Source organism: Bactrocera dorsalis, chromosome 2 (genome assembly GCF_023373825.1).
Source record: "Bactrocera dorsalis isolate Fly_Bdor chromosome 2, ASM2337382v1, whole genome shotgun sequence".
NCBI lineage: Eukaryota > Metazoa > Arthropoda > Insecta > Diptera > Tephritidae > Bactrocera > Bactrocera dorsalis.
The window spans coordinates 103160379-103186768 of NC_064304.1; the positions used below are offsets into that span (position 1 = coordinate 103160379).

The 26390-nt window shown below is 34.7% G+C and overlaps 7 protein-coding genes across 8 annotated transcripts in view; 4 read left to right on the top strand and 3 right to left on the bottom strand.

Moving 5' to 3' along the window:
• Positions 1–5605, bottom strand: part of LOC105230442 (uncharacterized) — a 29929-nt gene extending 24324 nt beyond the window's left edge. Inside the window, exons 1-4 of the mRNA XM_049447078.1 lie at positions 5358–5605; positions 4181–5293; positions 3696–4113; positions 2767–3552 (exon numbers count right to left, since the gene is read on the bottom strand). Of these exons, the coding sequence (XP_049303035.1) occupies positions 2767–3552; positions 3696–4113; positions 4181–5293; positions 5358–5486 (2446 nt within the window). The 5' untranslated portion in view covers positions 5487–5605. The remainder of the gene's footprint in view (positions 1–2766; positions 3553–3695; positions 4114–4180; positions 5294–5357) is intronic.
• LOC105230443 (MAU2 chromatid cohesion factor homolog) lies at positions 256–2669 on the top strand. Its single transcript, XM_011211206.4, has 3 exons — positions 256–1237; positions 1307–1934; positions 2010–2669. The coding sequence occupies exons 1-3, from the start codon at positions 451–453 to the stop codon at positions 2449–2451; spliced, it is 1857 nt and encodes a 618-aa protein (XP_011209508.3). The 5' UTR covers positions 256–450; the 3' UTR covers positions 2452–2669.
• A 290-nt stretch (positions 5606–5895) lies between the features above and the next one.
• On the top strand, positions 5896–13109 carry LOC105230440 (TBC1 domain family member whacked). Of its 2 annotated transcripts, none has more exons than XM_011211202.4 (4): positions 5896–6357; positions 9363–9575; positions 9647–10011; positions 10289–13109. In XM_011211202.4, exons 2-4 carry the CDS (start codon positions 9369–9371, stop codon positions 10845–10847), a joined length of 1131 nt encoding a protein of 376 aa, XP_011209504.1. In that variant the 5' UTR covers positions 5896–6357; positions 9363–9368; the 3' UTR covers positions 10848–13109. The 2 variants fall into 2 exon arrangements, with proteins under 2 accessions (XP_011209504.1, XP_049304404.1); XM_049448447.1 differs by lacking the exon at positions 5896–6357 and adding an exon at positions 6439–6640.
• Positions 13110–13410: 301 nt separating this feature from the next.
• Positions 13411–15292, bottom strand: LOC105230441 (WD repeat-containing protein 55 homolog). Its single transcript, XM_011211203.4, has 2 exons — positions 15077–15292; positions 13411–15021 (listed from the first exon to the last, which is right to left on the bottom strand). Exons 1-2 carry the CDS (start codon positions 15082–15084, stop codon positions 13527–13529), a joined length of 1503 nt encoding a protein of 500 aa, XP_011209505.2. The 5' UTR covers positions 15085–15292; the 3' UTR covers positions 13411–13526.
• A 393-nt stretch (positions 15293–15685) lies between these two features.
• Positions 15686–20689, top strand: LOC105230438 (Bloom syndrome protein homolog). Its single transcript, XM_011211201.4, has 6 exons — positions 15686–16693; positions 16839–18143; positions 18203–19025; positions 19100–19296; positions 19403–19493; positions 19553–20689. Exons 1-6 carry the CDS (start codon positions 15815–15817, stop codon positions 20584–20586), a joined length of 4329 nt encoding a protein of 1442 aa, XP_011209503.2. The 5' UTR covers positions 15686–15814; the 3' UTR covers positions 20587–20689.
• LOC105230437 (mediator of RNA polymerase II transcription subunit 4) lies at positions 20674–21883 on the bottom strand. Its single transcript, XM_011211199.4, has 3 exons — positions 21561–21883; positions 21323–21503; positions 20674–21266 (listed from the first exon to the last, which is right to left on the bottom strand). The coding sequence occupies exons 1-3, from the start codon at positions 21626–21628 to the stop codon at positions 20754–20756; spliced, it is 762 nt and encodes a 253-aa protein (XP_011209501.1). The 5' UTR covers positions 21629–21883; the 3' UTR covers positions 20674–20753.
• A 226-nt stretch (positions 21884–22109) lies between these two features.
• Positions 22110–26130, top strand: LOC105230436 (Hermansky-Pudlak syndrome 5 protein homolog). Its single transcript, XM_011211198.4, has 6 exons — positions 22110–22355; positions 22431–22790; positions 22859–23005; positions 23068–23544; positions 23607–23814; positions 23914–26130. Exons 1-6 carry the CDS (start codon positions 22272–22274, stop codon positions 25158–25160), a joined length of 2523 nt encoding a protein of 840 aa, XP_011209500.2. The 5' UTR covers positions 22110–22271; the 3' UTR covers positions 25161–26130.
• The last annotated feature ends 260 nt before the right edge of the window (positions 26131–26390 follow it).

Genomic DNA, 26390 nt, shown 5'->3' on the forward strand with positions numbered 1-26390 from the left:
CCCTTGTTCGCTTTGCCAACTTAAGAAACAATTAAGGTGTAATGTTCCATAATGCAAGTTTTTAAACATATTTTTTAAGAAGTTTTAATCCAAATGGAAGTAAATATTTTTTTAGAAATTTGTTTCAAATGCAAATTATTCTTATAGATTACCTCATTCGAATTATCGAAAAACCATAACTCTACATTCACAGTAAATTATACGGCAACATCTAAATGCCAAATGCCATAAACCCACCACAAGTGCCAAATGTGTTATTCACCTCAATACTTTGCAATATTTTGATTAAGCGAAGGTGATCAGTTTAATAAATTTTAATACAATTGTGAAAATATATAACAAAAGGCTCAATAATAAGTAAATCTGCGTCAGTAATTTATGAATCCTACTATAACAAGCTGAAGCAATTGCATTTGTTGCTGCTGCTGTTAGTGTGGTTGGTGAATTGAGATGGCATCGACAAGCACTGCTACAGCGCCTTCCCAGGATGCCTGCTATATATCATTGCTAGGCCTAGCCGAGCATTTTCGTACATCGAAACCGCCAAACATTAAGAAATGTATACAGTGCTTACAAGCGTTGTTCACCTTCCAGCCACCGACAAAAGTGGAAGCACGCACACACCTACAAATGGGCCAGATATTGATGGCCTATACATTGAACACCGATTTAGCGCGGAATCATTTAGAAACTGCATGGAAACTTTCTGAGACTTTGGTACATTTTGATGACGTTAAATTTGACACCGCCTCGCTATTAGCACAGTTACACCTGCAGTTGGAACAAAATTCTCAAGCAAAGGCGATGCTGCGCCGGGCTGTTGAATTGTCGCAGCATAATGTCTTTTGGCATTGCAAATTGTTGTTACAGCTTGCGCAAATACACGCCTCAGATCGAGAGTATTCTTTAGCTTCTGAATTATTGGCCGTTGGTGTAGAGTCAGCTGAGGAGACCGGTGCTACTTATCTCAAAGTGTTATTTTTATTGTCACGCGCTATGATATTAATGATAGAGCGAAAGACAAACGATGTATTAGCGTTGTTAAATACGGCGGGTGCAATTATTGACAACAATATAACTAATGCTCATCAGAAGGAATACTTGAAAGTATTTTTCCTAGTACTGCAGGTCTGCTATTATCTTGCGTTGGGTCAGGTGAAAACCGTAAAACCCAGTTTAAAACAATTGCAAACGTCGATCCAAACAATAATGGCGCCCAACTGGCCGACCGATGAAGGTATAGTTTTGTATATAATTTCATGTAATAAAACACCTACAAATTTGTTTTTTTTTTTTCGTGGTTCAGCGATATTCGGACAAAACGCGTTAGAAATGTTCGTGTGGCTACCTAAAGAACAGTTATATGTTTTGGTATATTTAGTGACGGTATCGCACTCAATGATGGCCGGTTATATGGATAAGGCACAAAAGTACACAGAAAAAGCGTTAACACAAATTGAAAAATTAAAAGCGCAAGATGACAAACCTATATTGTCAGTGTTCAAGGTGATATTACTGGAGCACATTGTAATGTGTCGCATGGTGATGGGTAATCGTATTCTGGCAATCACCGAAATTGCAGCAGCGCGAGATGTTTGCATTGCATCGCCCAATCGAGGTTTACTTCGGCGTCATTCAGCACAGCTACATTGTTTATTAGGTTTATACTCAATGTCTACTAGCTTTTATGAGCACGCAGAACGGCAATTCATAGCTTGTGTCATGGAAACATCTGAACGTGACCTAAAATTATTTGCTAATTTAAATTTAGCAATAATTTTTCTACGCACAAAGCGCGAACAGGATCTAAAACAAATTTTGGACACCGTATCCACAGAGAATACGCACACGCATAGTAGTCAAGCACTAATGGGTGGTTTTTATTATGTGCAAGGACTACATGCGTTTCATAAAAGCAGTTTTCACGAGGCCAAGTAAGTTAAAACGAATATTGAATTATCATAATACAAATTCAAATAGCAACTAATGTCATATATTTGCTTTTTTAGACGATTCCTACGGGAGACCTTAAAAATGGCCAATGCTGAAGACCTCAATCGTTTAACATCCTGTTCTTTAGTTCTACTATCACATGTCTTCCTTAGCATTGGCAATTCGAAGGAAAGCATGAATATGGTTACACCTGCTATGCAGTTGGCTTCCAAAATACCCGATATTCATGTACAATTGTGGGGCTCAGCCATACTCAAAGATCTGCATCGTATGTCCAAAGATTTATTACACGAGAAAGAGGCATTTGCAAATCATGTAAAATACTCGGAAAATCTGATTGCCGATCAGCGTAAATGTGTGCAGAGTGTACACCATGCGTTAATTAATTGGTTCAATTCCGAACCGCCGTCAACTAGTGCAAATAGTTTCGATGAAGGTGGTGGTAACAGCGGCGGTCCTGTCGTTGGACAGATGACACAAGTGAGACAATTTACGTAAAACTTACATCACAAATTTATAAATACATATACAAATATAAGGTGGCTGAAATATTGTAAATTTACCACCAAATGAATAACAATCAACTGCGCCACTACTAAAAATTTATAACATCAGTTGAAACAGCCAAACAAGTGACACGTACACGCTGCATTAAAATACTTAAACACATATTTAATTGACCAAGTTATTGTATTAAATTTTAAAAAGTTCAAACATTTAAGAATTTTTTATTTATGTATTTATTATTACTTTATTTTTTATGTCTTGTTAAACTTCCTCAATTGCTAGTTGCACAAGTTTTTCCTCACGTACCTAGCGTACCATCTGCCACCAGACGTTCCATATCCTCACGAGCCACCGTTACAACTGTAGTTGTGTCTCCATCGACATCGCTATCAGCATCACCATCGTCTTCTTCAACATCCAATATGGTGATATTGTAAGCTGAACCATCCATACTATCTCGTTTAGAAGTATTGAGAATGCTACGTGTCGAAACCCTTTTTCCTCGGGCAGCAGCTTTCGGTACACCATCGACATCTTTCGCCTCATGTGTTTTCATGTGCGTACGTAATGTACCTAAATGTGTAAATTTCTCGCCACACACATGACACCGATGATTTCGTTCACCAGTATGCGTACGATGATGAATAACGCAATCCTGTTTCTGTGTAAATGTTTTGCTGCACCAGCGACACTTAAACGGTTTTTCACCGGTATGAGTGCGTCTATGATTTTTTAGCGTAAATGATGACGTAAAACGTTTCGGGCACAGATCGCATGCGTATGGTCGTTCACCTGTATGTATACGCTTGTGTTTCACCAACGAACTCGATATTGTAAATGTAGCCAAGCATTCATCGCAGCGAAATGGATGTTCCCCTGTATGTGTACGCCTATGTGAACATAGTTCGCCCTTAGTAACAAAAGTCCTCGCACACTCATCGCATTTGAATTTCTTTTCCTTGGAATGTCGCATTATATGTTGCTTTAAGTTCGTCTTTTGGCTAAACGCTTTGTTGCATATGTCGCACACAAACGGCTTTTCACCGCTATGCACACGCAAATGATCTTTTAGTGCGGATAATATGGTAAAAACTGTGGGTGAACAATTTTAAGTTTGGGTTAATATATTGGAGAACCGAATCAATAGGAAAATAGTAACAATAAAAAAATTAAAATAAAAAATATAAATAGTATAATATAATAAAATAAATAAATAATGATTCTATCACACTAACCTTTTTTGCAAATAGGGCATTGATTCCTTAAATTACGTTTATGCTCGTCTACCATATGTTGACCGAGTTCATCATTTGTGCCAAACTGCTTGCCACATTCGGTGCACTCATGATCTTGCAAATGCGTTAGTAGGTGTTCCTTCAATGTCTCTTCCGAAATGAAAACACGTTGGCACTTTTCGCAATCAAAGGTTGTTTTATTGCAAAGATTTTGCTTTTTGTGATGAACTAACGATCTTCTTAGCGCAAAACCGGCTCCACAAGTCTCACAAAAGTGAATCAATTTAGCCGGTTGTGTCTTCTGTACAATCGGTTGCAACGTACTTGAAATTGTGTTCTTTATAAGTGTCGGTTCAGCTATGCTTAAATTTTTATCTTCATTATGATCATTTTTCATTTCCGAATTTTCTAAGGTGACCTAATGACGCAAAAGAAAACAAAAATGTTTGCAATTATAATAAATAGCGCAATAATTTGTTTCTTACATTTGACTTAGATGGTTCCTGTTCAGAAATCGATTCATTTTCTTTACGTGTTTGTTCACTCGCATGCCGCTTTAATTCATGTCGTGCTAAGCGCTTAGAACTAACGAATGTCATCGGACAATAACAACACTTTAACTCGTCTTTAAGCACACGAACATTTTTTCCTTCAGTCGCTTTTGAGGATGATCGCGTTGTCACTGTGGACTTTGCTAAGACTTCCGCTTCGCCAGTATCATTTTTAAAAATTGTGAAATTGTAATCCTCGGATTGCGTATTCCCATCGCCAGTATTAAATGCTTCATTTTCTTCTGCGGTGTATATAAATCGTGCATAAACACCGTCTTCATCAAATTCTTCATCACAATCTCGCAATTGATTCGTTTCGCTAATGATGTTCTCATTATTTCCAGCAACGTTTCCGTTTTCGCTTTCATTTTCTGATTGTGAATGGGTTAGCTGATAACACGTCGTTGTATCATCGTTAACTTCTTCTGTCTCCTGTACGGCGGCATTCAGTGTCGAATATAATGTAATTCCTTCTGAATTATCAACAATATCCGTATCATCTGTATGCAATTCCATAATAATTTCTTCTCCATCTTCTTCAACCTCTTCGTAGCATTCATCTATCCGACAGCGCTTGAGTGCTAAAGTGTGTTGCACATTATTTCGGCGCTGAAGTTTACTACTTTCGACAATTTCAATTTCTTCGCCAAATTCAACTCCTAAAGTATTTTCTAATTTTATTTTATCAAATCTTAAGGTATTATTTGATTTCACATTTATAGGGGACGTTGATTTATTATGTGTTATATTACATATTGGTATCGTTTGCACATACCGGTTAGTCTGCGAAACCACGTTTTCTTTTGTTTGTGTATGAACAGTAGTAAGTTGTTTCGGCACATCAGCATTCGTTTGTACACATTTATTAACTTGTATTACCTTTACTTTTGATAGCTCCTCTTGCGATTCTTCTGGAGGCGCATCAGGTACCAGTTGCCTCAGTGTTCTGCACGAGTTCTCACATTTCAACTTAAACGAGTAGCAACGATTAATCTCGCTAATACAAGATAAACAAACCTTTTCGGGTAGTTTATCTTCTCGTCGTGGCTACACAGGGGATAATAAGTATTGTATAGAAAATCACCAATTAATATTATTGAGGAGTACATACCTTAGTTTTAGTAAAATCTCGTAGCATATCAGCGATACATCCACCGCCCCCACCACCATCATATATAGAAAGTAATGGACCACCAAGACCTAAACAAGTTCGACAGATTTTCTCAAGATCCATCGCCATTTCAATTAGTAAATTAAACAAATTAAGAGGCTTTAAGAGATTTCGTGGCGGAGTTTATACCAGAAAAACAATATACCACAAAGCGTCTAAGTTAAATCTAATAAAAAACGTCAAATAGCAATCTGACATTTTTATACATAATATTGCCATATGATTTTAATATTAATATTTTTAGGATAACATAATAAAATAGTATATGAGATTATTTCAACGAGGTGAAAACAAATAAATTTTAAAGCATTTTTAATATATTTATATTTTATTCAAATACCGTACTTTACGAGAAAATATCGCAAATAAATCTGTTCACGATCGTTATCTCGCTGTTTGCAGTGTTGAAAACTGCAAATAATATATGGAATACAAAAATGGAGCAACCCTGCGTATAAGCAATTGTCAACTTTGTCATTGCCACAAAGTAAAATCAAAAAAAATCGGAAGGAGTGAATATATTTAGTTTATACAAATACCTTCATTTAATATATATTAAACAGAGATAAATTATAAATTTTACACTAAAAAGAGCAGAAAAAGTGGTGTTGTGCAACGTGTCCAATTAGAATGAAAAAAGGAATGCCGAATAAAATTCCAATAAGAAAACAAGTTTCGTGCATACATTTGCAAAAGTGAACCTACGCTTATATTTTCCAATTGGTTTTTAACTTCGTCTTTCTATTAAGTGAAGAACAGGACAGAACAGAAATTCCAATAAGCAAAATGAGAAAGTGGCGCACGGAAATATTGTCATAAATCTACTACATGTAAATAATAGTATAAATTAAAATATAATAAATTAATTGCAACGAAAAGAATAAAAGATTCTGGAACGAAAAAAGTAAGCAGCGCTCCAGACGGAAGTGTCACAACACAGGTATGTGGGTGATTATTTGATAGTGTGTGCACGTATTTTTATATTGTTTTTTATGTTGTTTATGGGGCGCTAGTGGCGCTTCTGGAAAGGGTATCGACTAATGTAAATAAACTTGCTCACTACACTAATGGTAACGTCATATTGAATTATTGTAGCGTTTTGATTTATAGCTGTTAGTTGATATTACTATTTCCTCATTTGCAAATGCCTACGTATAAATATTCCCGAGTATAGGTGGGTTGATGTTGTGGAATGATCACTATTATTTGTAGGTGTCGTTTAGGTATGTTAAAAAACGGACTTATCGTGTGATAAAATTATCTACAAAACAAACTGTTACTCATTTTTATGCTTTGCGTAATAAAGTTATGTTCCTACATACATATGTATATGCGTTCAGGTGGGTCTCATTTTGTTAACACATTTATTGTGTTCGTGCACCTACCACGATAACTTACTTTCTTTAATATTTTCATATGTATTTTTGTTTTTAGTGTACTGAGATTATTAATAGATTATGGTATAAGTATTCTGCCTAAAAAATGATAGGATTGCTGTCTTGGACTTGTTTTCAAAATTTGCAATTATTGTACTCCAGTGCATACACTCCAACACATACATTTGTTCAAAAGCAAAAGTAAAGATAAGCACCAATTGTTCAATTAATATTTCCGCACTGCTTTTCATACCAGGAACAGGGTATATTAAGTTTGCAACGACGTTTGTAACAACCAGAAAGTTGTTGTAGCGGCAGAACAAATGCCTTAAGTAATTTGGAGGTACGCTGCCGGGTTATCAGCCCTTGGCAGGATAAAAATGCGGATTCGTTCCGGTTACGTAGACTCGACTGTCGTGGGAGTGTATATATAAATGATCAACATGATGAGCTGAGACGAAATCAGTTATGACCGATTGTCTGTTTATTGCATATTTGCAAAAGTATTATAGGAAATTACGAAAGTAAAATTAAATCAGTTTTCTAATATTGGCACATACATATGTATGTACATTAGTTTATACTTACGTACATATGTATTTGCAATATTTGAAGTTTTATATTGTTCCCCCCAGCTTTCGGCTCTATGAAAATTACGTTGAAAGCAACCTAATAGTAAAGACATTAATATTCAAGACGTATGTTTAGTAAACACAATTAAAGCAACAAGCTTCCTTTTAAGTCTTCAAATTGGCAATTATATTTACCCGCTTTAAGATGCATAAACTATTACACATAAGTATGTTCATGCATATGCCTATAAATATGTATGCATGTACGTATTGTTTGTATATATTTAGATATCATTGCGGGTGAGGTGTTGCAACGCTACCACAAAGCTTGATAAGCGTCTATATTAGTTATACAATAAATTTGACTATAAGAAACGCTAACATGTCCAATTGCATCATATTTAATAAATTTTCAAATTTCACAGTTGTATTATCTTTAAACAAAGCTTTGGGAAAAATATTGAAAATAAAAATTTAAATTTTTGCATATTATATTAAACATTGGCTCATATTTTTTTAAAAATTACAAGAGTATTCAACGCCCTTTGAAATATTTTGCGGCGCAGTTTAATGATTCCGGCGCTGCATCCGAACACACAGTTAACAGTGGGAGGTAGTACTACAGATGCACACCATCAATCTAAATATACATACATACATACATAGAATACTAAAATATAACAAATACATTTGCACATTTACAATTGATTCAAAATTTGAATGACTTGAATTGATTTATTTCTAAATATGTACATATGTATGTAAGTATGTACATATGTATGATTGCGTGTATGATGCACGTTCTCTAAAATTAACAAAACTGAAAAATACATACATATATACAGCTGCGGTCAATTTCTTAGTACTGTGCAAACGTAGAAGAGGAACTGTTAAAAATACTATGCGATATCGCCTTTATAAAACAAAAAATATTTTATGCCATAAAAGCCCCAACAATAAAAAAACAAATTAATAATAATAAAACAAATTACAAAAAAGTCATTGTTTAACTAGTTTCAATGAATTATAAATAAGTATATCAAAAAAAATTATGAGGAATTTCGGCGATCAAAAACTTAGTAGTGTAACAACTTAAACCCGAAATTTCGACAAAAAGGTAGCAATTTTTTTTTTCTAATTTGATACTGTCTTTTTATGTAATTAGTATTTAGTTGTGTGATCTTAATTTTTTAATATTGCAACACAGCATCGTGAATTTTTGGTATCTTTCAATGTAAATAGACTCCCCAATTGATATACGTTCTTCCCAGTCTCCCATAGTTGCGTGGTCGATGTCGGCTTACATCGGGCTATGACTCCTTGACATCAGTTCAAAAATTTTCGCTGGGGTTGATGTCAGGGGACATTGATTGACATTCCTTTCCTCTAACCACCTTTAAGCAACTTTACTTCTACGCTCAAACAAGCGGCACTTCTTCACGGCAGCATGGTTTTCTGGAGTATTTCGACACATGATTATTACTAGTCATGTTTTCCTTAATTCAATAAATGGGTCCTACATCTTGCCAAGAAAAGCATGTTCAAACCATGATACTCGCACCTCCATGGTTTAGCGTTTTTGTTGTATATTTCGGCCGTAAAATGTTTATTTTTGTATGAAATTTTCCGGTAATATTAATTTTTCAAACATATACATACATACTTACTTATAGTAGTGCGTGAAACTAAGATTGACTGGCCGAAAAGACTTTGCAAATAAAAAGTCCCGCAAGTGTAACAAAAACAACAAGTTAAGCGAAACAAGTCGTTGCACGTTTTCATGTCGACATCTGATTCTTTTAAAGTGAATCGAAAAAAATGTAACAAAAAGTATGATTACATGTATTAAAATAATGCCCAGCACTACTAAGAATTTAACCGCAACTGTATATATGTACATACATACTATATTTATTTTTAAATTTATTTATTATAATAATTTAAAATTTTCATCTAAATCTGTACAAAATGCAATTCTAAAATTGTTGTTTTTTTAGTTTATAATGGCGACATCACCACGCTCCGTTGACACAATATCACTATGTTCCACCGTTTCCAGTTGCCCGGATCGCAACGGCTTTTACGGTGGCTTTCAGCGCACAGAAAAACCTAAAGAACCACTCTCGAAAGCACAAATCATTGCGAGAGAAAAGAAGTGGTTGTATATGATTGATAATTGGTCATTGTATATGTCCAAAAATTACAAAAAGGCATGTATTTTTTATGTGATTTCTTAATTTATAGAAATAGTTATAATGTTCCCATTTGTATTAATTTATAGATTCGTGATCGTTGTCGCAAAGGTATACCAAAATCGGTTCGCCCACGTGCTTGGTTCTATCTTTCTGGTGCTTATTTATTAAAAAAGAAAAATCCTACTGTCTACAAAGAATTACTTGAACAGCCCGGTAATCCACATGTAATCGAAGAAATAAAAAAAGACAAACATCGACAATTTCCATTTCATGAAATGTTTTTGGATGAGGATAAAGTTGGACAAATCGAATTATTTAATGTACTAAAAGCGTATTCAATATACAATCCGAAAGTGGGCTTTTGTCAGGCGCAAGCGCCCATTGCTGCCTTCCTGCTAATGCACCTACCGGCAGAAGATGCGTTTTGGGTGTTTGTTAGTGTTTGTGATGTGTAAGTAGCATTTTAAATTATTATTTAAAAAAGCGATCACGGCAGCTGTATGCAGCAAGAAATTTTTTTGTTCATGTCCTTGGCCCGATAAAAAAAATCGGGTACCTTTCGGTTAAGTAGGCGCGACAGTCGTGGGATGCTAGATGCTTTAGTAGTACAGTTACAACAAAACATATATGAAATTAAATTTTAATTTACTTAAAATTTTGCTTGTATTTGTCTCATAATCCCTCTATACATACAAATTTAATAGTATTGCTGCTCTTTTTCTTTATAGTTATTTAGAGGACTACTTCATTACTGGTCTTGAGGTGCTGCAAAACGATGCTGGCATACTGGAGGGGCTCCTCAAAAAAACTTGTCCACCCGCATACCGTCACCTGCAAAAGCACAAAGTCGAACCCTTACTTTATATGACCGATTGGTTTCTATGCGCTATGACAAGAACATTACCATGGGAAACATTGTTGCGAGTTTGGGACTGCTTTCTCGCCGAAGGCATACGTGTCATCTTCAAAGTAGCACTAGTGATAATTGGTGCTTCACTAAATCAACATAAAGTTCGTAAACAATGTAATGGACTTTGTGAGACATTAGAGGTGCTACGCTCCCCACCTGAGCATGTGCTCGAAGAGGATTTTATTATCAATAATATACAAAGGCTAAATTTACGTGTCGAAGATTTTCAAATCGAACATACACGACAAAAAAATCGACGAGCCAAACAGAAAGCTATGCAAGAGGCAGCTGCAGCGACGACGGCATCCACATCACACGGTAGTGCTGTGAGTAGCAGTAGTAGTGGTGCGGGCGGTAGTAATGGCTATAGGCTGTAATGTTAGCACAAAGTGCTTAAAACCGGCAAAAGTGGAAAATTGAAAACTATAAATCATAGAATGAAGCATAAAACCCACAGCCGAGTTAAGTGAGGAGTTCTGACTTTGCACCAAGCTATGTGCATGTATGTAGTTGTTAAAGTTTTCCGTCCTTTACTTGGTTGTGGGAATATTTTGTCCCTTTTGGTAGCAATTTTTTTAAGGGTGCTAAGCATTCACACTCAAAGTTGTTTTTTATTGATAATATTCTAGTAGATAAGCAGCGAACAGAAATATAAATTGAATAGTGAACATAATATTAAGATATGGAAACTACTAACCGAAAGTTTTAAATTGAACGCACAGTATAGAGAAAAGAATTGCGAGTTACAGGCAAGTCTAACAGTCGAAAGTACATACACACAATTAAACAGACACAATATTAAACTAACAATTCCATATGCAGCTATCATGATGCCTTGATCTTTTACTATTTTGAAATATCGAATTAAAATTGCACAAAATATATTTAAGGCACTCATTTAATGTGACATTTATGTAATAGCGGCAAAACTTGCTTAAATGCGAGAAAAGAGTAAACAACTAATTGCGATTACATATCAGACAACGAAGAAGGACAGACATCACAATGCACAGGCGCTAGCGTTATGCGCATGCGCAATGAATATTTAATATTACTCATACATTCAAACATGTGTTTCATTTAGCCGCATTAGGGCTTTTTTTTTAATAGTTTTCATTTTGTATACTCGCAATTTGTATGAAAAATATATATAATGGCATTGCAATACTGTGCTTACTAATCTTTAACTGTATTTTTCTCAATTCAGTTCAAATAAAATGTATACTGAGGTGAAAAATTCAGCTTTGGTCATTCCAAAAACTTTTTGTCTTCGTATTTTAACTGTGAGATTTTGCGTTAAAAAATTTCGTATTTCAATTATCAGCTGTGTAAATTATAACTATGAAGTAAAAATTATTATCAATAAAATTATAATTTATACGATATGTATAATCATAACTATAGTTCTTATATACACGCATATACATATACATGCATATAATATATATTTATATATTAAAATCTAAATTCGTGCAATTTATCTGCTTACCTTCCAAAGGAATACAAATTGTTTATAAACTAAGTATTAAATATTTATATTATTAAAACTACTAATTTTACCTATCGTTGTGCAGCTAAGCATTTTTTTGCTGCTTAAGTTATAATTTATGCTTGTGATTAAGACAGCCATAAAATAATTTGTATTTTCTTCTCGATTTAATTCGTTTTTGTAAGAAAGAAGTTTTGCTTTTACAATTAAATATGCAAATTCGTATAACAGTTTTTCAATTCATAGCCAACAATTTCTTTAGTACTAAACTTTGCCCTTAAAACACATTGAAGCACAAAACTCAATATTTTCTAAATAAAAAATAAAGCTGCATAAATTCACTTACATAAACAACGAAAATTTAATATAATACATAATTATTTAAGCAAGAAAAAGGCAATTTTTAGGAAAGAAACGACAATTTATCTTGAAAAAATACAACATTAGCAGAGAAGATGTAGGAAAAATTGGTTGGTTTTTAATAAAAATATAAAACTAATAGTATTTATATATATTTAATTTGTATATAAGTAATTGCAACATTATATACAAGTTTACATATCTATAAGTTCATAATCACACATTTATTAAACGAACTTATTAAAAGCTTTATTTATTAACGAACACAAATACATACACATTTATTTATGTATGTCTGGTTCTTCCAAATTTTCAAGAAACCTCCTAAATAAAAATTGAATTATAAATACAAAACACTGTTCAATATATTTATTGTAGGTATTAGTATGCATACAAATGGATCAAACATTATTTTTTTAACAAGTGTTTTGGCTTGTTTTCATTAATTATTTGAACCTAGTTGAAAAGGGCAAAAATGTCACGTTTATTCCATTATGAATCCCTTAAATGTTAGCAAAAACTACACAAGAACTAACAGAAATCATACATTCTAATTGTCATATTCTTGTAAAAATAACACATTTACAAAAAAAATAAAAAATAAAAAAAATATGCACACATACACGTATAACACCCAACTGTGTATGTACTTTCGGAATTTACAATTTTTAGAACAACAATGCTATAGAGTAAGTGATGAGTAAAAGAATGCTTGTAACCGTGAAATGTGAATGAAATATGTATAAATATGCAGTTTAATAAAATGTGTAAGATTTTGGAAACACAAATATATTGCAGTTTCTTTAAAATAATAAAATTCTTAAATTATAAAACTCATATGCACACACAACACGATGATAACTCAATGCATACACGATTTAGATACACGCAGTGAGTCCTATGGCAGTATTTGGTTGGAAATACATACATTGGCCCTAGGTTGTTATTGTGGATTCCTGTTTTTTGTGAGCGTGTTCAGTTTATTTTTGAATACATGCATGTATATTGTATTTAGATGGACAGAAAAAGTTATTCCAACAAAAATTCAATAAACCATCATACATCTCACCCCAAAATAAATCAAAGTGCAATTCGTTTTAATTATTCTATAATTAAACACAATTTTCTTACAAAAATTTACAATACATACAGCAAATTTCTTATACATTAGTTCATATTTTATTTCTATATTTTCAACGTACCATTTCTATTCGTTGTCATCGCTAGGCGATTTTGCCAAATCAGCAAAAAAGTCCCCGGCATTTGTGAATTTCGAAGATGGTAAATTGTGTCGCTTATCCTTAAATGTGTTATGCTTTTCATTATATTTAATGTCACCAAAATCTTCAAAATATTTTACATTCCAAAAACGTACATCATTATTATGTGACGATGAGGCAATCAATTCACCAGAATTACAAACGTCCAAATTTTCAATAGGCATATTATGTTGCCCTACAACACCCAAATTGCGAAATGGTGCTATATGGCAAGCACGTATTATACCCTCTTCACCCGCAACACAAGAAATACGATCCGTAATAGGTATCATTTCGCTGATTGGCGTATTAATGCCTGGATACATATCACAATGATAGCCAAATTGACCCCAATTAAATGTATAAAGACGACCCTTCGATGTACCGACGACTAGTTTCGAATTGCCACGAAATGTACCCATACAATGAAGTTCCTCTTCATACGGTTCAGATTGTACAAACAGCTTACGTGATCCTATGTTAATTGTTGTAAGATAACCATCACCACTGGTAACTAATAACAATTTCTTCGATTCGTTTGTGAGCATTTGTGATATAAAATCTTCAACTTCTTTTAAGGAAAATATAGAGTCTTTAGTACGTATGTCCCAAAGTTTAACTGTACCCCCATCGTCACCAGTACTGAAGAGGTTCTCATCAATGATATGCAATTTATTTATAGCTTCATCATGCGCACTTTCATAGAATTTCTTCAGCTTCTCTGTCTCCATGTCGGTTATCATAATGGATTTGTCTTTGGAACATGTTAGTAAATCACGGCCATCTTCTGTGAATTCAACGTCTCTACACGATTTTGCGTGTATTTCAATATTTCGTAGCAACGTATTTTCTTCATTTGCATAGGCATATAGATATACATCTCCTGTAATCGTTGCAAGTGCTATAATGTCACGTTCCGGGTGAAAACAAATATCGGTAATAAAATCATCTAATTTGATTTCTGGTGGTGCGGTACGAGGTTTTTTAATGGCCGCAATTATGGCTCGGACTGTTTCATCATCTTCTTCATCTTCATTAAGTTCTAATGCGCTACTAACTCCATCTTCACCGGCATTATTTCTACCAACACCACTTGAACCTGGACCGGTATCATCGCCTGAATTTGTTTTGGATTTTCTTATAACTTCTTGATTATCAGTGTCTGACATCGAATCATCTGAGTCATCTGGTTGAAAATCTGAACTGTCTTCATCTTCATCAACATTTGGGTCGAAATCTGAGTCTTCCGCATCCGATTGTTGTCCGTTCGCTATGTTGCCACTGCCATTTGCGATTCCATACTCGACTTCAGAGTCTTCTGATTCGAAAGGTTCCTCCAAATGTACCTCATACACCGCAGCATCTTCAACATCTTCTACATCCGCTAATTCATCCAGTTCATCGGATTCGGAGTTTTCGCCTGGTGTTTTAAAAATTTCGCGCCTACAAACATACCAATTGATCAAGTTATTCTCTACTTAAGGCAAGCTCTACTTACATTCGCATCTTGCTATGTGATTGCTCCCTATGAAGTTACTAGGTTAAAACGGATCTGTTTTATGTGAGCAAAACAATCTTTATACAAGTAGTTAGTTAATGAGGTTCAACACGAAAACAGAAAAATACTGAGACAATTCTTAAACAAGTTATTGACAAGGAAAGACTCACAAAATAAATAATTTTCTTCACATGAGGCGTCGGTAAGAAAGTAAAACATGGTTGCATTTGATAATACGCAATGTTATGCTTTTTGCACTGTATTCACTTTGCCACTTTTTTCCTTTAAAGCAAATTTGACTCCATGATATTTAATGTTAATTCTCTGAAATTATTCAATTAAGTGTTAAATTGTATTATTTATTTTTGTTTAACGTACAATCTGTACATATTTAGTTGGAAAAATGCATTATATCAACGATGAACGTTATATTACGTACATAACCGCACCCGTGGAGTAATCATTATGTATATAGACGAAAAATATTTGTTAATAGTTATTACACGAATAACGCAAATAATTTTTAAAGCATTTTAAAAATATGTGCAAAATTTAACAACTTTTTAAATATATTCGAATAGATAGAAAAACATTGAAATACAATAATCTGGCCGAGCACGCAAATGTCAATGGGGAAAACAAAAAACCCATATGTGAAAAAAGTCCCGCTCTAAACTCAAAAAGTATTGTTTATGTATATCCTATTTTTTATATAAATTTGATAACATTTAAATTAATATGAGTCAGACAAAATCAAACAAGTCTTCGGTGTTCAAAAAACAATTATCGTTGAGTTCGTTCTTAGACGGAAACACGACACGTTCAGGTTCCATAAATAGTGATACCGGGCAGATATCGACTGAACAGAAAAATACAATTGTTGAAGGTTCATTACAGTCATTTAGAGGGGTTAAAAATGTTGATATAAATAACAAAAGTTGTAAAAATCTTGCTTATGCACCTGTGCGGAAACAGCAAACAACAAAAATGTTGAATCCAATATTTGTGGATTCCTCGAGTGAAGACGAGAACGACGACGAGAGTCATACAAATTGTACCAAGATCAACAATACTGGTGTAACGAGGGCAATTGTACATCGTTATACATTTGATGACTGCAGTCAATCACCAATTGCCCCCTTGGAAAATAAAAAGAACACAAAAACCGACAACAGTATAATAAAACCAATATCTAATGGTTACAGCATTTATTCGAATAAAAAGGAAAAATATTCCGATAAAATAGATGAACACAAAAACATATATCAAGAAAAGGATTATAAAAATGGATCGAAGGAATGCATTGATGGACAAAGTAATGCAATAAATGGCCAAAAGAAACATGGTGACGGAATGTCGAATGGCTTCGATGACGGGTCTATGTATGAAGTTAGATCCAACCATTCGAGTAAGGAATCACCTCCGAAAAAAATAATTTCACCTTCCGATACTAAGAAAACTCCTTTATATCGTGAGTATGCAATTTCTGACGCCATTCAAAAAAGTAAAGAGAATGAAACTGTTGCAAGAAAGCCAAAAATTACTATTGATACAGCGCTATCTGATCAATTGAATATGATCGAACAAGATTCGACGTTTAAAATATGTACAAAAGACGTAAGTAAAGATATGATATTTTTGTGATTGTAGCAGCATTTTCTAAAAGTCAAATATATGGGCAATGTTTTTGCCGTTACAACAACAATATTTCTTTGAATATAGTACTGGTTTTAATTACAGTTTTTTTTTTTTTTATTTTAAGGCCACAGATTTGGAGCTTAAAGCAAGTAGTACTTTCTACAAATCTTCTTATTATGACTTATTGGAAAAATTTGCTCAAATTATTGATCAGGTGCCTGTAAACTATTTCGATGATATCGATGGCTTTGACAAATGCATTTATTTGCGTTTAAAAACAATGCGAAATAAATTGAAAGCTCGTTCAAAACTTGTCCAAACAGAATTAGAAAAACGACAAAAGCAAACACGAACTCTGCAATCACCTGCTTTGCATTTGGATTACGATGCATTAGAGGCGGAAGAAATGCAGATGCGTGAAGAATGCAAATGGCAAACCTTGGAAAAGTCTCCAACAAACACACCTCAAAGCATTTATAGTAATGTATCGATTACACCATCCTCATCAAGTGTTTCCAAAACACCTGATTATCACAAAAATGAAGCAATATTGACCATCGATGATACTGACGAAGAAGATTTGCAAAAAACTTATTTGACACAAGCTGCCGCTTTGGATGACGAAGAAACGGAAAAATCCATTTCACAAAATTCGAAACCAGATGAAGATGAACTGGAGGCTTTACTAGCAGATATAAAGGATCATGATAATTTACTACGTGGGTGCAAATCAAATTACAACAATTACTCGTATAAAGATTTTGAAGACAAAGCTACGCCGAAACAATTAACAAATGCTAAAGCGGTAGCCGCTCCGGCGGCAGAAATATCGCCAGAAGACTTGCAGCAATGGTCAACACAAACTGACGATGATGGATGGCAAGTTTACGATCCTGAAAAATTTGAAATAGCTGCTTCACAAGCTATATTGCTCGATTCGCCAGTTTCAAAATCGTCTATCCCCAATAAAAGTTCTGTTGTGCCGATAACGAATATTACGCTTAGTGAGGATGAATGTGATGACATGCCATCAACAAGTGCTGCAAGTATGCGGAAGCTTAATACATCAATTGCGACAACATCCAATCTATCACCCGTGAAACCTGCGCAAAAAATCGATGGTAATTTTCATGCAGATACACATAATGATGGTATTACCGGTGAGTTCGATGGAACTAAATATACGCATTCGCAAGCCGTCAAAGAGGCGTTGAGCAGTAACTTTGGTCTGAAGAGCTTTCGACCCAACCAATTGCAGGTGATCAACGCCGCATTATTAGGGCATGACTGTTTTGTTTTAATGCCTACGGGTGGTGGAAAGTCTCTTTGCTATCAGTTACCCGCCTTACTAAGCGAAGGCGTTACATTGGTTATTAGTCCATTGAAATCCTTAATTTTGGATCAGGTTAATAAGTTGGAATCATTAGATGTGAGTATTTCGGTATTGTGTTAGAATTTTTCTATGTAACTAATATTTGTTTGTAACAGATATATGCGAAGAATTTATCTGGTACACAGACACTGCAAGAAGTGCGTGCCATTTACTGTGATCTGAAAACAAGCCCGCCACGTATTAAAATACTTTACGTTACACCCGAAAAAATTTCAAGCTCACCACAATTTCAAGACTTGCTTGATGATTTATATGCAAAAAATTACATTAGTCGCTTTGTTATTGATGAGGCACATTGTGTTTCACAGTGGGGTCACGATTTCCGGCCAGACTACAAGCGCCTCGGCATACTGCGAAAACGTTTTCCCAAAGTGCCAACAATGGCATTAACCGCCACAGCTACTCCACGTGTACGCATTGATATATTACGCCAATTAAACTTAACACACACCAAATGGTTCCTATCTAGTTTTAATCGAAGCAATTTAAAGTATTCCGTATTACCTAAACGCGGCGCTAGCACTTTGGATGAAATTAAAGCATTTATAAGTGCACGTCCTTCCAGCTGGTGTGGCATAGTTTATTGCCTGTCGCGTAAAGAATGCGAAGATGTGGCGAACAAATTGCATGCATCTGGCATTAAATCGCTAGCTTATCATGCTGGTTTAACAGATCCTATGCGCGAGACACGTCAGAAGGATTGGCTGACCGGTAAGGTTCGCGTGATATGTGCGACGATAGCATTCGGCATGGGCATCGATAAGCCAGATGTGCGTTTTGTGCTGCATTTTTCACTGCCAAAATCAATTGAAGGTTATTATCAAGAGGCTGGACGAGCGGGTCGTGATGGTGATATAGCGCATTGTGTGCTCTATTACAATTACTCGGATATGATGAGAATGAAAAAGCTCTTAGATTGTAAGTAATTAGTGCATATAAATTAAATTTGCTACATTTCTTACTTTCTGCAATTTGAAATTAATGTATTTTAGTGGATAATACCGTGGCTTTTGATGTGAAGAAAATACATTTAGATAATTTGAATCGTATTGTGGGCTATTGTGAAAATGTTACAGATTGTCGACGGGCACAACAGCTCGATTACTTTGGCGAACATTTTACCAGCGAACAATGTCTCGAGCGACGAGAGACGGCATGTGATAATTGCCTTAAGAAAAATACTTATCAGGTAAATATAACAAACGACGATCCTCCATTAGTTATACCAGAATGGAATAATTTTACGAAAGAATTTCTTTTCAAATGTTAACAATAATTTAAATGTTAAATTACAGGAAATAAATGTATTGGAGCAGTCCCGCAAAGTAGCACGTGCTGTAAAAGAAATTTGTAGTGGCCGCTCGCGATTCACGCTACTACATATAGGTAAGTTTGAATTTTTTTCGGATAATTTTGTTATTATTTTTTTTTTGTTTATTTTACAGCTGATGTACTGAAGGGTTCCCTAATTAAACGCATTGTAGAATGTGGTCATGACAAAACGTCACATCATGCTATATTCAAAGATTGGGACAAATCGGATATACAGCGGTTGTTGCGAAAAATGGTTTTGGAGGGATACCTGCGTGAAGATTTAATATTTTCCAATGATATACCGCAAGCATATATTTATTTGGGCCCCAAAGTGCAGGCGCTAATGCAAGAAACTATAACATTCAATTTTGCTATTTCACGCAAAGAGAGTGCAAAACGCCCACTGCCTGGAGTTAGTAACGGTATTCCGGTTACAAAAGACAGCGCAGCTGAGGCAACACAACTACGTTCAATCTATGAACGTTGCTATTCCGACCTTTTAGATTTATGTCGGACGATAGCAGCGGCGCGTAGTGTTACTATGGCTAGTATAATGAATATGCAAGCATTAAAAGCAATGTCAGAAGAATTGCCAGAGTCTGAGAAGGATATGTTGAGCATACCTCACGTAACAAAAGCGAATTTTGAAAAATACGGTGGTAAAATGTTGGAAATTACACGCAATTATGCTGCCGAAAAGCTGTGCCTTTTGATGGATTTGGAAGATGCGCATCAGCAGCAACAATTGCAAATAGCAAATAAGAACAAAACAACGAAAGCGGATACACGGCCACCAACCTTAGTTTCTGATGATTTCGATGAGGACGACGGGACCGGTTGGGCAGCAGCAGCAGCTTCTCAAGGCAGTATGAACAGCAGTGGTCGTGGAGGTAAACGTAAACGTGCTTGGCGTGGTGGCGGCGCAAAACGTGCGAAAAAAACAACAGGTTGGGCAACAAGCGGTAAAAGCCCCGCGAAACGCGGAGTCGCGAAAGGGGGAGGAGGAAGTAGTACAACGCCAAAAGCGGCGCGTCGAAAAGCTGTCGCCAGTACTAGTATTAGAGGTCGAGGTGGGGCTAGTAAAAATGGTAATAATGCTTGGTTGTGTAAAAAATCGAGCTCTAATGGTGTATTCGAGTTAATGCCACTGCCCAAATCCAAATAGCAAAGGAATGTCTTATGTACAAAAAACTTAGTTTATAGGATATGTTTTAGTATCGTTTGTATTTTTTGTATCAATAAAAAAGTTAAATTCGTTTTATATAAAAGTGGCGGTAGCTATTTATTAATAAATTATAAGATAGGTATTTTCATTAATTTTTCATAATTCGTTTATTGTGAGTCGCTGGAACTCGAACTGGAGCTATCCGTCGACATAACTTCGACATCATCTTGAGATGCCTCTTTATGTGCACGTGTCTCCAAAGCAACCGAATTACCGGTAGATCCCATAGACATATGCAATTCACCCAGATTATTCCAGTTGAATTGATTTTGAAAAGCATTTGGCACTTCCGTCATGCTGCGCTGTGCATCGGGTACATTATTTTGGTGCGCCACACCACCACCATTTATATTTAAATCTGATTTGCCCAGGAAGCCATTGCGCATTTCGATATCCGTAGGATAGGGGCGTCGCACATCGCCAATGCACCAAGTAAGCGGTGCACTCACTGCATTTGCTGCACTAATGCGATGTGCATATTTAATAAGTTCTTCTGAGGATACCGGTCGCTTCCTCGCTTGATTAATGCTGGCTAGCTTTTGGCGTGCTTGAAAAATTGCTGTTGAAAGTATGAGTTCTGCTTCCTTTAATGATTTTTGCAGTTTTTGAATTTCACGATCCTGCAGTAAATGTAATTTAATAAAAATATCAAATGATAATAATGATTAGAACTCACTTGCACTTCAACTTTAGCGCGTAATTCGTCCATTTTTTGTTCAATTTTAGCCTGTTCGTCGGCGAGTTCCAGCATTTTTCGGAATTCTTCATCTTTGGACACCAGTAAATCCACAAGAGCTGTATGGTCAGCAGTGGAAATTTTCTGATGCTTTGGTGCAACAGTATTTTCAATTAGCTCTCTAGTGGATAGAAAATGATAAACTTCTACGAATTATATTTTATATATTGTAACTTACTTAGCCACTAATTCAATATCATCCAACAAAAGTAATAGACGCTCCTTAGTGCTCAAATGAAACGACATGTTTATTTCTATGTAAAGCCGTGTGTTGTTTATATATCTAACACTTTTTGCAAACACAATAAAGAATAAATTTTTTGTAGCAATTCAAAAAAAATTATAAAAATGCGCGGAAAATACAGAATTATACAAATTGTGTGAGAGTTCCAAAATGAACTGCAATAGATGCGAATGCAGACAAAAGTTAAGAAGATCTAAGCAAAACACATTACATGGTGATAAAAGTGAATAAAAATGAAATAAATGTTGGATTGCCATACTTTTCTAAAGTTACATTATTTAATTTAAAAATGATTAAATGTTATATAATGCAAATATATAGCTATTTTCTCTATGTACTAAAAAATCGTGGCAGATATCACTTAAATTTTTCAAATGTTTTCACATGTTGTGGTTGTTGTGTGACCCGACATATTTTAATTTATAAAGATGCACCCTTTATTTTGTCTCATTACTTTAGCACCATCTGGCATTTTCTTTCACCTTTCACAATTGTTGTAATAATTTCTTTCCCACTGGTGAAGGTAGACAAGTCAATTTCAGATGAATATTGTTTTTTATATTTGAATTAAAATCGTAAAGTTTTTACAATCATTTGCATTTAATAAATCACTCCGAATCGTCGTCTTCTCTGGCATGAGCAACAATGACGGAATTATATTGTCTTACTAACTTTATTGATTTTTCGCAAACTTTACATGAGCCGCTTAAACACAGCAATCGTATCAAGGTGAGGGTCATTCTTTTGTTTATAAAGCAATATACACTAAATTATAATATTTTATACATATTCTTTTCTATTTAGTACACTTGCTTCGACATTTCTACAAATTATGTAATTTTTGGAGCTACTTCTGGGTCATTGTACCTCTTTAATCGTTGCTCTGGTAAATTTTTACAATTGATACCGAATAAACATGGACCAGTGACGCATTTAGCTATATCAGCTAATGAAAAGTATGTCGCATTCTCTACACAACGGTCAATGATCTGTGTGTACGCTGTAAACATTTCTACGCATACAACTCCACAAGTGATCTTCACGAATCTCAGTAGCGATCAAACATTACAAGTAACATGTATACATTGGACGCAGGATGAGAAGCAGTTTTACTATGGTGATACGCGTGGACAAGTAAACTTAGTGCTACTTTCCTCATTTATTGTAAGTCACAGTATCTTTTTTTATTAATTTAAATATTTTGTATAATTTTATAAGCATATAATTAACAGGGGAAGACTTTACTCAATATGGGTGTACACCCTATTTTATTTCTGGAATCGCCAATAGTGCAAATTGATGATTTTGAGTCACTACTACTTGTTTCCAACTGCAACAAATGCATTTTATGTAATACTGAGTATGAGGAATATAAACAGGTAAATGCATGCCATTTTGTCATCATATCATAATAATGATGTAATTAAATTATTTCCTTAAGATTGGAAATCGTCCGAGAGATGGTGCATTTGGCGCTTGCTTTGCAATTTCTACCAATGAAACTACCCAACCATCACGCATTTACTGTTCTCGACCAGGTTCACGAATTTGGGAGGTAGATTTCGAAGGCGAAGTTTTGCAAACGCATCAATTTAAAACCGCGCTAGCTATACCACCGGTAAAAATACATAAGTTCAATGGCACTGAAGAAGAGACGATTTCTAAATACGAAGAAAATGATGAAATGCTCGAGTATCAGTCGCAAAATTTACAGTTTGCAAGAATTCAAATGCTCAACAAAGATTTTCTACTCACTTTTACCGAGTTCGGTTTGTATGTATTTGATATGCGCACATCGACGGTCGTTTTGTGGTGCAACCAATTTGAGCGTATAGTGGATTGTCGTGTAATCGGAAAAGAAATTGTAATTTTTACACAAACTGGCTCGTTATACAGTGTTCAGTTGAGTCCATTGAAGGTAATTCGATTTAAAATAATGCTGTTATGAAATGTTTATAAATGTTACATTTTTTATTGCAGGCGCATGCTTGCGCTTTGGTGCGTCAGGAAAAACTTTTGGAATGTGCATGTCTAATGCGGAAACATGTAAAATATTTTGCAGATAAAGCACGGGAAGATTATGATTTGAATATACTCAATCAAATCAAACGATTCCTAATTAACCGTCAAGAATTTGAGTTATTAAATGATTTATCGGTTATATTTGATGCTATTATGCAGTGTGAAGGTGAGTAAATTGTTCGTATTTCTTTACTATATATAATTTATATATATGTATATTATAATTTTTTAATGTTTAATATACTTGTTTTTGGTTATAATTTAGCCGTTGGGGATAATAACAGCACTGGTAGCAGTTCCGCCACCACAGAACGTAGTGCCAGCGTTGGTGCCAGCGGTATACAGTTTGTGGCCAATAACAATCATACGCCGCCGGCTAAAGAGGTTTACGTACTCGAAAATGCTTTTTGCGAAAATATTCGTTCTACTAAAGGTAGTGAAAAACATTTTAAAGACGCGCTCTTGACAGTGACCGGAAAATTTGGTAAAAATATTATCAAATATAAATTTAATATATTCGCTGAGGAGCAAAAGAAATTGGTACGAGAACTGATACCATCTAATGAACGTTCAATACCATTTAATGACATTAAAGCGATCTACGAAAAAGATGAAGAGATTGTGTGTCGAACAAAAAAATCACAAGTCACAGAAGCTAAACAAAATATTACAAATAATGGACATAATATAAGTGCCGAGGAGAAAACCATATATAATTTATATTTAATATGTAAAAGTGCAAAAATAAGCAACATTAATTTCGTAGAACGTTATCGCTCATTATTCGACGAATATACTGCGCGCGAATTAATCGACTTGCTGCGCAAATTGGAGAAGGTAATGCAAGAGCATGGCGATAGTGCTGAACAGGCACGTAAAAACTGCTATGAGATGTACTTTAATTACCTGAATACAGAGCTTATTTGGGAAATGGACGATTACACGCGCGACTTTATAGCGGAGGGTTTTGTGCTGCTCAATACATCGGCGGATATAGTGCGTTGCGATAATTGTGCCTTTCCTTTGCGTTTTGACAACACTTGTGTCTTTCATGAATTGGGCGCGGTATTGTTACGTTACTATTGGTCGCGTAATGAGCAGGTGAAATGCTTTGACGTGCTAATGCAAGTGCCAGCACTGCTGGATGTATTAGCGAAATTCTATATGGCTGAAAATAATGTGGATAAAGTCGTGCCGATTATTTTAAGCTACCGGCAACCCGAATTGCTATTGGAAATCGGCAAGGGCCTAAGTTTAGCCGCATGGGCGCGTTGCTTTGAACAATTCGTTGACTTGCAACAAGGGCGCTTGTGTTGTGTTAATTGTGAATGCGTAACAACGGTCGATAATGTCAACCAGCATTTTTTCTACACTTGGAATTGCTTTCTAAGCATCGCGCTGGAATATTTGCATGCGCAGGAAATTTTCGCACTGATTTTCAAATGGTCGAATTATATAGCGAATGATGCTATAGATCGCGAATTCTACACACGCTGTATGTTGAAAGGTTAAGTTAAAAGTAAAAAATAGCACATACCTGCCTACAGGTACCAAGAAGACTACGTGCGTGTTTGGGTGTGACTGAAAATGTATGTAAATTGTGTTGCAACTTGAGTATTTTTACTTACAATATTTTTAATGCATATTCGCCCATTGTTTAATCAAACTCAAACTCAAACTCAAATATGCGTCAAAATCTTTCTGCCATATGTATATTTACTAATTATATTAAAAAATATATAATAGTATATAACGAGTTAAAAATCTAAAATGAAAAAGTAAGCAAACAGTTACAAATATTATATAATCACAGAAAAATATTTATATATACACAAAAGTATACACATGTTTGAAAAGTATGACGAATTTAAATGTTATGGAGCAATGATATTGCTACGATAGAAAATTCCCGGCTATTGGCTTTTGCCGCCTATATACACGTACACATATACCGTTGCAGCAATGTTGAAAATCTCATATTGCAGCGTTACATAAAGTATTATTATATATTGATGAAAAATCTAAATAGTATATATAAAAACAATTGAACTATAAATTTTATGTGTTCAAGTAATCCAAATATGACTTGTATTTAATGTATAAATGTTATTAACAGCAAAATGTTCAAATAAACAATTAATGTAAGCGCATAATATTACATCACATTCCAATGTACGCATTATAAATTTGCATCATAAATTCCATTAAATGTACAACCACATATAAAACTGTAGCGCTTATCATAAACCAGTAAAACAATCGGTTTTGTAGGTATGAGCATGTATACGCTTGTAGCTGGAATATTATATTATTTGTGCACGGTGTACTTGGGGCACACGAATGAATATTTAGCCTTTTATTATACTTTGCCTACTAAAATGTTTTATTTATATATACATATATTATTGTATTTAAACTCTGTTTTATTTGCTTATATTCAAATAATAAATCAATTGACAAAGCCATTGCATTTGCACTAAATGACGTTTAGCCTAATGTCTTTGTTATAGCAGCAAAAACAATAACTCTTTGGGAATTCGTTAAAAATTCTTGTGGCCGGACATAAAATCGGGTAATTCCGGTAGTTGTAGTTTTAATGGCAAAAATCTTTTAAATCAATATTTTTGTGATAGAGCGATATTATTGTTTGAACGTTTCAAGGTTAAGCTGTTTAGTCAATTTCTATAATTTCATTCAGTATACACCCCTACTTCCACTTAATTTATTTTAAGGTGATCATAT